At 34.8% G+C, this 12,783-nt stretch overlaps 1 protein-coding gene across 7 annotated transcripts in view; it reads right to left on the reverse strand.

The window, feature by feature from the left end:
* The window catches only part of FAM172A (family with sequence similarity 172 member A), a 259,299-nt gene that overhangs the window by 124,154 nt on the left and 122,362 nt on the right, over positions 1-12,783 (reverse strand). For 6 of the 7 annotated variants that reach the window (XM_015652648.1, XM_015652647.2, XM_015652650.1 and 3 more), the window contains one exon: positions 3,737-3,955. The exons of the other annotated variant lie outside the window; for it this stretch is intronic. In XM_015652648.1, coding sequence (XP_015508134.1) covers positions 3,737-3,955 — 219 coding nt within the window. The remainder of the gene's footprint in view (positions 1-3,736; positions 3,956-12,783) is intronic. 7 annotated transcript variants of the gene reach the window in all.

The following is a 12,783-nucleotide window of genomic DNA, read 5'->3' on the forward strand; positions in this document are numbered from 1 at the left end:
TAGTAAAAATTATATTTACAATAAGAATTATTCAAGCAGATAAGCTCAGTGGGGGAAAAAAAGGACAAAATTCCTAGCATACAGGCTTTGGAAAGGCTTATCCCTTTTGTCCACAAAACCTGACCCCATTAGTTCGTCTGATAAAAGTAATTCTTCCTTCTTCTTCCTTGGTTGCCTCTTTGATATTCTTCAACTGTTGGGGTAACAACATTATTGCAAATTACTATAATATTACAGAATTTATACTTTTTATTTTATAACATTTAAGAATCCACTCAGTATACTTGTTTAAGTGGTGAATGCAGTTTAGAAGGGGGAAAAGAATAATTTACATTTTTAAGCATCTTCTAATATAGAAAAGACACTGTCAGTGTGAAAATCTGTAGTGAATGGGAGATGGCTGAGAATGGAAGGAATGATCACGCCACATGTAAGCATGTATGATCTGTTTCCATAGAAAAAGGTCAGAGAGCAACAAATTCTCAGTTTACTTCAGCTGGCTAGGGTAGTAAGTTTCTGGGGGTAAAGCATTAGCCCATTAGCATTAGCCCAGAGCAGCCTCTGGTGGTCTAAGAAAAAATGGTAATATTTATACCTAAGGATAGAAATATGTTTTTTAAAAGGATATATGTACATATTTAGCTATTTTACTCAATCCTCCTTTCAACACATTAAAAACCAGATGCTTTTAAAATGACCTGTCAATATGCTTGTTAAAATCTGAACAGTAAGAGTATTAAAATTCATATGCATTCATTAGCACATTATATAAAAGTAAAGTGCTTGTGTTTAATCATTCCATAAAAGTATTATAGTCAATGCTGATTAACAAAAAGTTTTTTTCCTGGTTTGCATTGCTAAAATTGAAATAAAATTTACAAGAATGTTACCGAATTGATGACATTTTCTGTCTTCACTTGTGAATTCAGTTGGCAGATGTTTTCAAGAACAAAAAAATCTGTCTTATTACAAAACATATTAAGCAGGTTTTCCTGCCATAATGTTTGACATGATGTTTATTACCCAGACCAAATCAGTTCCTTTAACAAGCCATAATGTATGCCAGAAAGTACATTATTTCATAGTTAAGAAAACTTCCAGCATGAAACAGTAAGTACTTTGATCTTTCAAGAGCACTACGCTTAACACACTACATGCTGCCATAGTCGTTTTTATTTATACTCATTTTGTACAAAAATACAGTGCAGTTTGATATTTCAAGATGCAGCTTTTACATATTCTTGAATACCCCAGATATTGTTTTTACTATGAAAATTAAGAAAATGCTTAAACACAATTACCAAGGAAGAGTTCTAATTCTCCAGCTCTTGGAAAATTTAGCTGCACAAGTGGGAGCAGCAACCAGACAGCTTTAATTTGTTCAAATGGCATTTCTTCATTAGATCACAACAGATCTCCACAACCCTATGAAAACAGAACTGAGTATATTTATTTCTGCTGCTTAACAGTCTGAAACAATTTCTCCAGCGTATTTGATGCAATCATATTTTTCCTTCAGTGTGAGCCTTCCTGTGAGGAAATTTTTCTTCTAGTCTATCCATACTTTTTCCTGCTTGGCAAAGCTGACATAAGGCCTGCTTAGGTTTTTCAAAACTCTTTGATGAGATCATTACAAATCATATACCATCTTTAAATATCTCTCTGAGTGACAGCATGTTTTATTTTAAGGGCCTAGTGAGTCAAATGTATGCTATACCATACAGTAAGATTGTATCTGAATTGCCCTTTGAGATCACCCCAAACCAGCAGCCTGCGGAAGCAAGACCCTGGGTGCAGGCAGAGAGCAATCTTATGGACTCAAGCATGGGAGGCAAGAAAATTGCAAATATGGCATTGCACCTCTTGCAACCACATACAGACTTAGCAGTTCAGAGTAAATGGAACCTACTGATGGTCCAGGTTTTTTTCAGAAATTGATAAGCAAGGAAATTGCATTGATTTGTCCTGCAATATGCTAAAGCAGTTATGTTTTTCTTTCTGTTTCAAAAAATTATCTGTACTGGAGCCTACTGAGAAAAAAAACCCAACAAAATAATAATTTCAGAATAAAACACCATGCCCATCAGAAAATTTCAATTAACTGCCCTGAGGAAGGAGACCACCAACCACACTTTCACTAAAATATATACTACTTCTTTCCTTGATTTGGAGAAAATAAAATAAAGCAAACATCAACAGTCATATTTAAAGCATGAAGCTTAGCGGAAAAGAAAATGGGATGGAACAATATTTTATATTTCGGGGGTCAAGCCTCCTGAAACCAAATTTCATGCCTCATCAGGCAAGAGTCATGAGAAGGTAGAATTGCTAAAAAGGTTATGAAAAAAAGGTTCACTTTCAACAAGGGAACACTGAACCTGCATGCTGACTAGACTTCTTTTAAGACAATACAGCAGCACTGTCTACTGGATTCTCATGGACCTTAAGTTAGGACTGGTTGCCCCTCTTAAGAAGGAGGGCTTGGCTAGTGGGCAGAAGAGCATCTTATAAAAAAGCTGCAAACAGAAAACACGGTGCCTTGTTGGTGATTTTTAATATATGTATATATATATGCATTCCTTTGTTTCCCATACTTAGGTATTTTTCAAAAGACAGTAAATATTTATGGTATTGACAATCTTGTACCCAAGTTACTAACCCTTCTAACTAGCCAGAACAGTTATATTTCTTCTACAAAAAAATGTTATGCTAAAAAAAAAATGAAGAGTGGCATATTAAAATTTACGATGATTCTAACATGTATCTTGCTGGATTTTTCTCTGTTTCTCACCAGAATGACATACATTTTTATTGTTTTACCTTCACTGTGGAGTTTCTAACGTATTTTACTGTTGAATGAAAATGTTAACTTTCATAATAAGGGTTTTCGAAATTCTATGACTCAGTCTGAAATGTATAATGCATAGTATGTATATGAAGCAGAATGTGCCAACGTGCAAATAATATTGTTTGTGCCCCCTGCAGAATTAGAAATCCTCGGGTAGCACTGTTATAATGATCCCATGCTGGTAGCATTACAAAGTGCAAAGGTTCACTGAGTCAGAAAAGGGCAAGGGACAGAGTTTCTTCATCATACCATTCTCAAATTATACTAGCTTAAATATTTATTAATATATTAGCAAGTTTCCCCATTTATCTGCCTTCAAAAGTTTAGCTCAAACACAATGGATGGCTGATCATATAAAAACAACACATTACAAGGGTAAATTTGCCACCACACAAGATGAACACTGTTATTTTCCACAATACATTATTAATTTGGCAGGTGATAAAAAAGTATCAGGCTGTAACTACTGCCTCCCCAATATAATACAATATAATACAATAAATGCATACATGACATGTGAAGCTAGTATGTCGCCTAAGCTTCACTACAAAGTCTTTCTTATGAATACCTCTGTTTATAAAATGGTTTTTAGAAAGTCTTTCCTACGTAATTTCTTTCTTGATAACACCAGTGCGTTCCTCTGGGTTTTATTTGAGGTTTCCCTTTGAAATCAGAAAGAAATTTTTTATAACAGTTCCAAAACATCACAATCAATAATGGACCAAAAATACCAATAGAATAAATATCCAGGAACTCTACATAAACTCTTGAATGTCATGTCAGCAATGTATTTGTTTTTAACAAAGCATGGTATTTATTAGCCAATATAGTCAGTAAACATATATATGCATCAATAAAGATGGACAAACAAAACCAAAAGAAACTTACTCTAATATAGATCTGCATAGTTTCTTTTTCTTTTTGCGGATTTCGATACTTTTCATAGAAGTCACGTCGCTTCTTTGTTTCCTTCTGTATTTTATCTTTTCTTTCTCTCTTTTCTGCAGGTTCATCTGAGATATCAGAAGACAGCTGTATTTGGGCTTTTGTCTTCTCAACTTCAATATAGTTCTCATTGGGATTCAGAACTATTACTCCATAGCCTTCCTGTTTTAGAAGAGAGTCACACACACACACACACACACACAAACAAGAAGAAATGTGAAAAGGGAAATTTAATGCTTGAAAATGCTTTGCATTTACTTTAATGCTCTTTAGAACTTTTTTATTTATTTCAGCAACTTCACACATCATCATTTATTGAAGGATTTTTAAGAATAATCTGTCATTAAAGAGATATTGATGTGTGAATAGGTATCTGTGCATGTATTTATGCTCATACACATCCTTCAGCACCAGAAAAGTTGCCTGTTTTACCTTTAAAATAATTTAATATGTTGTTTTATTCATAAGCACTTTCTATGACTTTTGCAGAAAACAACACAGGAACTAAAAGCAAAATGTTGCTTTAAGAGCTATACATAATAATGAATAAAAAGCTTTATGCTCAGCCAGAAAAAAACCTTTAAAATAAAAAGGACTGAGAGATTTTATATATAAAGATAGATACATTAAAGAAAGCATGTGAAAATTATTCACCACATTTTAAAACAGTAAAACCTTTTGTCGAGCTGACAATAAGCATACTATGCAGAGGCAAATAGCAGCAGTAACAATGAATCAATACCAAAAACTGATTCAGTGGTGTTGCTTACAAGTCAACTCTTTATGGTTGGCCTGACTTTTTAGTGCATCTTTTAATCTGCTGTAAAAATGCACTGGGATTATATTGCATATTCAACAAATCCAGAGCAAATTTGTGACCTGCAGGATACTTCTGAGCATATAAGGTACATTTTTATGCCTCAGGAAATGAGCTGGATGAAAAAATATGAATTTATGAATGAGAAATAAATCTTGAATAAATCAGCCCATCAAATTTTATGATTTTTAAATGACGGCAAATCACAAAAAAATCATAATATTTGTGGAAGATACAATTGCAAATGAAGGGAAAAAAGAGAAGCACATGAATTTAACAGATGTGTCCCTAAAGTTAACATGGGTTCCCAGTCAAAATCAAGCTATCCTTTAGAAGTAAATTTTAATAACACCTTACTTTTTGGAAACATCTAAATTAATTAACTAATGAAACAGCTTTATTCCAGCTTTTGACTTGGTGTTTCATTTTGCACTTTGTCCAGACACAAGGATCAAATACCTAGCTCCCCAGAGCAAACCAAGTCCACCCCAACAAAAGATACTTTATTTGGGCTTGCTTTTTTCTAATCTGTAGAGCCATTCACAAACCTTGTAGCTCATTGTGGCCACTGTCAGGTAGACAGATTGTCACTCAGTGATTTTCTACAGTTGGACACACTCGACTAGTTATCAAAATCACATCTGAAGGGAGTTCCTAACCCTTATCCTTGTGCTCTTCTCCAGTGTCTGCCGTAGCTTCTCCACCCACCAAAAACCAAGTTAAAGGGCGCAGTTGCACTCTGCTAAACAAGGTGAAATAGAGGCATTCAGGATACTACCTCTGGAATAAGCAATGTAGTCACAAAAGGCCACAACAGGCCAAAGAGAAAATTGTCTCCTTGTTAGATGCAGCACCATAAGCAGTTTCCTGTCACATGATTCCCCTACCCTGCCTGTCATGAAATCAACTGGGATAAATATAAACAAGCAGATAAAAATATAAATAAACAATAGGGAAAGGGTAAAAGAAAACAGAAATGGAAAGACAAATTTTAAAATCTATTCATATTCATATACATCATGCCCGGCCATATTAATGCACAGTGCTGTACTGTAAGCACATGAATTTTACAGCTTGGAAAATTTCAAGACCCAAACTTCATCATGGAGAAGAATGTGGCTTAGAAACGTTTTTAAACTGTACATCTCAGATGAAAGGATAGTTTTAGAGCCTGCTACTGCTAGAGTTTTTGCAGTACTTGGCAGGCTGGTAGTTTCAGGGCGCTTCATCTTCTTGACCTGCTTGTTTTGATTAGAGATGTTCCGTGTATTGATTTGTTTTGTTTTCTACACCATGAAAAATGCAAAATTCATGTGTTTATTACAGATCTAGAAGTGTTACAGGGATTTGAAACTCTGTGCACTTCAACCTGATCACAAAACAGTCACACAAATTATCAAAGAAGTGGAATTTGTCTAAGTTATTGATTATGTAACTTAAAATTACATGACTCATTTGTCCCATTTTATGAGGACACAATGTCAATTTTTCATATAGACATCAACAGGTGAAATATGATTCTATTTTTAAATTCACTATTTTATAAATCAACTAAAGGATTTTTATTAAATGTATTTTAAGCACTGTAACATGACTCCCTTTATATTCTTTTACAATTTTTCCCAGATAGCCGGCCTTTCCTGTCAGCAAAATTAAAATCATGAATTAATATCTGAACTAAGATTTTTTTCCCCTTTCTGAAAATGGGAAAAGTCTTTCTCTTTGGAAAGTAATCTCTTTTTGGACTGTTTTGCTTACATGATACGGTGTATCTCCCTTTCCCTTGTACTTCTGCATCCTAAATTTAAAGAAGAAAACAATGGTGCCAGAACTAAGATTTGAGAGTAATAGATAAAAGTCAACACGGAAAACCAAAATTACTGGTAAAACATACTCTATTACAACCTCTCTCATTTAGCCTTTATCTGAGCATTTTCTATAGAAAATAAATACTCTGCTCTAAATAACATCAGTGTAAACAATATAGCTTTTAACATCAATGAATTTTTAAAAATGTAATTTATGTAGGCATAGATATGCCATTAAAGTTTAGTGCAATCAGAAAATTAAAAAAAAAAAGGTGGAGCTGTAACACAGCGAATTTCAGAAGTGTGCAAGTCAGTGCAAACCTCAGAACACAGCACCACTAACATCTTAAAAAAGCCCTTTAGCAAAATTTAAGAACAGACAAGATACAGTCTTTGGCATAAATTCTCAGAAACAACTCTTTGCAGGCAGGATTGTTTTAATCTTTTTTCACCATATACAGTATCTTTATGCTGGAAAATATGAAATGTGTTATTATTATGTATTACTTTGCTATTTGTTAATTTCATGCTAGTGCAGCTATACCAAACAAATCAATGTCACTAAAAATACCAATTTCAGCCATGATGAGCTTACATCATTATTAAAACTTAGTGACCTATGACTTACTTAAGTACCAATCATCCAGGGGGGGTTTCTAAATCTTGCCAGCCCCTGTGGTATTAGGTGGTATGCAAACATTAGGTAATAACAGTAGTTTTCAACATGATAATAGTAGTTCTCAATGTAATAGTTTTCTCCTGTGTGACCAGCGTGCACAGAAAGAGAAGCCACTCTCTAAAAAGTTTTTTCACTGTAAAAAGCTAAGCTTTAAGGACACTATTCCCCCATCCCCATCAATCTTCAGCCATCAGTGTACCAGTGATAAGACCTTATAATTATGGCAGACACTGACAAATGGAACTCCCGGCCTCTAATCTACAAAATTACAGTTTCTCTCTCAGACTAAAGCACCCAATTAACATCTCTTCCTTTCACGTGGTAATGCTTCAAGGTAAGCAAGATTTATTCTACACTAAAACTCCTGCCATTCTCTAGGTTGCTGCTTCTGGAGGTTGAGGATTGTGATGATGAAGGGAAAAGCAGGCTTACTAAGTCAAGAGTTGGAAAGAATTATGAACCTCAGTTACAATACATATACTACTAAAAACAATGCAGAAGGGCTTTTTCCATTGTAATACATGAGCCAGAAATGGGGCAGTACTTTCTGTCTCCTACTGAAGCTCAAGGGGGTAAGCTTAAGAAAGAGCCTCAAAGTATTTGAGGTAAATTCCAAATCTTTTGAAATCTCACCTGACTGGCAAATGACTAATGAGACGAAACTGTTCAGATCTATTGGATGGGTCGTATTAATCAATCAGGGTGGATACCACATGGCACAAGAGAGGTCAGAGCCAGAGAAGTATCTTTTGACCTATGTAACTATATTTTTGGATTGTGAGTGAGGATCTGAAAGAGATAATTTTCCTACACTTGATCAACCTGAATTTTCAAGTTCAGTTTTCTATTTGGATGGGTGGCAAAAAGACCAGAATTAATTCCTTGAGGAAATGCAACTCAAAGCACTCAGCTCTTAAACCTGTCTGTGGTAAAAACAGACACAGCAGTGTCCATTCATCTTTCTGAAAGAAGTATGCTCTGTTCATTTCCCATCTTTACTGTGAGAAGGGTACATCTATGCCACTATTGCGACACTGTAGGTGCAACAGCAGGATGAGGTCATGACAGCCAATCAGAAGTCACTAGTGAAGCGTTAAAGTAAACATAGCTGTTGGAGATGCAGCTCAGCTTGAAAAATGCCCCCTCCATTATTTGAGCAATTTTCTCAAGACGTGACCTGTGACTGAAACGCCTGAAATGTCAGTTGATTCTGCTTTCTGTTTCCACCCAATGTACATTTTGGCAAATGCACCCTGCTAACACTGTGGTATTTTACATCCCAGATATACCTCAGCTGCCTGAATTCCAGCACTGCGTCCAAGTGCATAAAAATGCCATGCTTCTGCCAAACACACTTTGTCCCACTAAATTCTAAACTTAAAACAGCTCATCAGGTTAGGCAGGAAAAGAAAACGTACCACAAAAAGATTTTAGAGGACCACCTGTTGTCTATTATTTTTACATAGCACTTACTCATAAATCATAACACAGGGTAATTAATCAAGCTGTCAAAGAGAAGGTCAAAGGTTATGTGGGCGAGTCAGAAGGTCATGCATGGGCTGATAGAGGTCAGGGTCACACTGCATTCCTCATTATCAAGTTGGGATGAGAGACGGCCCAAGCAAACAAAAGTGAAAGCAGATGGAGAACTGAGTGGATAAAAAAGAAGAGAAAATTTCACAAACAAAAAGAAGTGGAAGAATGTGAGTTACCTTCAAACAAGGAGGAGAACAGAGCAGAAATACACTGAGATGTTCTCAAAAGACCGCACATAATACAAAGAAACTACAGTTTGATTATTTAAATACACTTACTATAACTTTCCATCAAATTTTTTTGCAATTATTAAGCAACACTACAAAATGTGTGTCATAGATTTGGTTCCATTTCACATCTGAAGCCAATATTTTCAAGGTGAATTAGACAAAATGAACTTATTAGTGTGATTAATGCAGATGGATATGTAAAATTGCTTCTAAATGCTTAAGTTTATTCCTGTTTACAGCTACAACCAATAGATGTTCAATAAAGAAGTTAAAACTTGCTTGAATGATGTATAAAGAACTGTACGTTCATATACACAGATCTTTAAATACACAAAGCATCATAAAACTCTTTCTAGATGACATAGCAGTTATAAAATATTCTATCATTACACTGACCTGAATTAGATGCAGAATACTGTACAAAATTAGCTGTCACCCTTTCCTCAAAATCTTTGTTAATCTCATTTTGAATGTTTGCAGCTTTATCAACACATGCATCAATGTCAGCTCCTTGGTTACTGAACCGCTGTACTTGGAAGAAGATATAATTAAAATGTTTTGGCACAGAAAAGGTGAAATTGTATCTTCTCCTGGTCCCTGAGGAGTCTGTAAAACATCTAGGATATATTGACAAACACACACCCTTGTCTAGAGCCCTGACATCCCAGGTCACCCAGCTGCTATTTATTTCAAAGCATTCACTTTACACTTATCCAAACCGCCACCTGCTGTGTAACTAACTTTTAATAGATATTTGAGCTATAGAAACAATAAACTCTTCATTTCCTTTCAGTTACTGCTTTCTAATTCATCACTGCATTACGTCCAAATCTATTTGCACACAGAACTGTATTTATCTTTTTTCACAATCTTTATGCTGGAAAACATTAAACATGCCATTACTATGTCTTACTTTAATATTTGTTAATTTGGTCCAAGTGCAGCTATACTAAATAAATGAATGTTCAAGGCTACAAAACCCTATCAGAAAAGCTGTTCCTGTATTTTGAGTTTACTGCTGAAAAGTTTTGAAAAGAATGTTTTACATCTCTCTATAATTAGCAACCCAAATATGTCTATGTGTTAAATCTGCAACCCTGTTTTATGCTGTTTGTTCGCGAGGTCAAAACTGAATAAAAACATCCATGAATTAAAAGGATTTTTACATCCTCAGTTGTTTACTGTATTCTTTATAGCGAACTTCCATGCCTTTACAAGCAGTAGTTACACTAGGATTTGCAGCAGAAAATTATTTCTCGTGGCAAATGAGACACAAGAAACTATGCTATAGCATTAATTTAATTCTGTGAATTAACAGAAAGAACTATATTCACATTCAGCTACTGCTTCTAACATTGTTTAATAAACATTAGACCCACCCCCTCTCCCTCATGTGAAATTTGGGCTATTTGTAGAAATCACTGCAAACTGAATGGAAGTGAATCCACCCCTGCCATGGAGGCTGGGCTGCAAATGATCTGTCCACAACAACTTCCCAGGCTTTGGGGTGCATACAACCTGCAAAAGAACGAACCCGCCAGTTTGCCCTCAAGATATCCTATAGGAACCCCTTCTGTAACTAAAGTCTGTACTCTAGGAGTTCATCCTCTCCCCTACTGCCTTAAAAAACTATTTTAAACTCTTTTCTAACAAAAAATTTCAAATGCTTCAGAGTTACAAGAAAGAAGAACTAAGATTTAAATTAAAATGTTATTTACATTTAAATATAACTTTCTGAAAGCAACAAACCATAAATAAAGAAAATAAAATGATTTTAATAAAGTCCACATGCATAACAAATAATAATTGACTCTAATCAATCTATCGATAAGAAAACCTAGGAGAATATCATGAAGTTATGCGCAAAATAAGTACAGATGCAAAGCTGGATTGCAGGACTTTTTTAGTGTTTCTATGGTAAGTCCAGGTATCCCACTGGCTGACAGTAAAAGTTCTCAACTGCAAATTCATTTTTCAATACGCTTTGCCTCCTCCCTGAAAATGTCACAGAATGTCTTGATTATTCTCATTAGCAGTTCATGATGAATATACCCCCAAATAGTCATTGTGTATTTTCTATGTAACAGAACATAAAAAAGTAACAATTTGTTCTACAATAAACCTTATTTCCTTTGCTTTTGTACTAGTGTAAAATCTTTGTAAACACCTTCTTTTTTCTGAAATCCAGATATTTCAATGGGCTCAGGGTTTTTTCTGATTTGTAAAATATTTAGCTTGAAGAAAGGCAACCCAAGATGCCAAGATCTTATACTTTACCTTTCATTTCCAGAAATTTATATGTATTAAACTACCTTGGGAAAAGATTAAATGCCAATCCCTTGGTAGATCTGTATTTCAGTATTCTAAATGAAAAACACATCATGCACATAAGTGTTTTCTGTAAAACATAGAAGTTACCCAAAGTCTTGAAAGACAACTTCCATTTAGTGTTTTGTGGCCAGAAATCCTCTATCTCAATAAAAGGGAATTCAGCTGCTTTTAGTATGTGCATGTGTTTACTAATTCCCTGAGAAAACAGACAACAGTAAAGCTTCTGGTCTGTACCTATCTTCAACAAACAGGTGCAATTCAGTACATTGATGCTCCTTCCTTCCCACAGTGACCTTCCCATGTCAGAAGATCTTCTTATACTTCTGCTAAATAATTTAATTACTTATGAGTTATGGTTTCTTTGTAACCTTTTAAATGACTAACTCATTAAAATGCAGAAATATGCAAAACATGATGTCACTGGGTCAAACAGCTGTGTTGGCAAAATTATGGCTGAGGAAGTCCCTAAGAACATAAAAATATTATAATTTACATTGCTTATTATATGACAAAAACTTTTTAAACAGATTAACTTTATAATCACAAAATGCTACACTACCTCATAGTAACAATTCTCTTTACCTCCTGTGACCCTTCTGTATACATAAAACACAGCTTAATATTTTTGTTAATATGTTCTAAATTAAAAATATTGGTGAAAAACACCATGTGAAATGCTGATACACTCGGGGCCCCAGAAAAAATAACTCTCAAATTCTCTTTGTTTTATGAATATTTAAGCTTTCCGGAAGAGAGAGCACAGAGCAAGAACACAGGTATTTTTTTTAAATGTCAGCAACTCTTTACTGGAAATACTTTGCTAATTAGTATCACACATAGTCTGGTCTTGTGTTGCTTAAAAAGGCTATCACTTTTTGAAAGCTGAAGTTTTTTTGAATTTGTGAAGCACCAGACAAGTATTGCTGCACATACGTAAACAAGGTATTATCACATCCAAAGTTAAAAATGCCTTATGTCTGTGCTACACAGTTGATTTACAACGCTAAAAGGAAAGGACAGTAAAACCTTCATTCCTGGGACTCTGTTGATTGTGTCCTCAGACACACAGAAGTTTCAACTTGTAATAAACATGACTGATTTTTTTCAAGCTGCTAGTTAACAGGTCTCTGCCAGTCCTACTTTTCTTTCTTTCTATGTGCCAGACATTGTCCTAAAGGCTACCAGAACTTTTCCATGAAACTAGTATTAAGAAATGGCACAATTTGCTAAAAACTGAATCCCTAGAAAAAAATGCAGCATACTACAGTCAGGAATGAAAAACACCAGCTCCACCCCCCACCCCCCAAAAAAAAGCAACAAACCACAACAAAATCCCCTGACATAGTATTTATTTACTTGTACACACACACAAAATAATTTTTTTAAATCCTACTTTTCCTTATAAATTACTCTAAATTACATAACCTAGCAGAGCACTGTACATGCTAAGAGATTTGATGCTTAAATGAGTCTGGGGATAGTTTTGTTTGAAAGGGAAGGGTTAATGGGGAATTTAAACTAATGAACACAGTGACACAGAGCTCTGAAGTAAGCCATGTATAGTTCTAAGCCAACCTTAGAATTTCCAT

This window comes from Parus major, chromosome Z, assembly GCF_001522545.3.
Source record: "Parus major isolate Abel chromosome Z, Parus_major1.1, whole genome shotgun sequence".
Lineage (NCBI taxonomy): Eukaryota > Metazoa > Chordata > Aves > Passeriformes > Paridae > Parus > Parus major.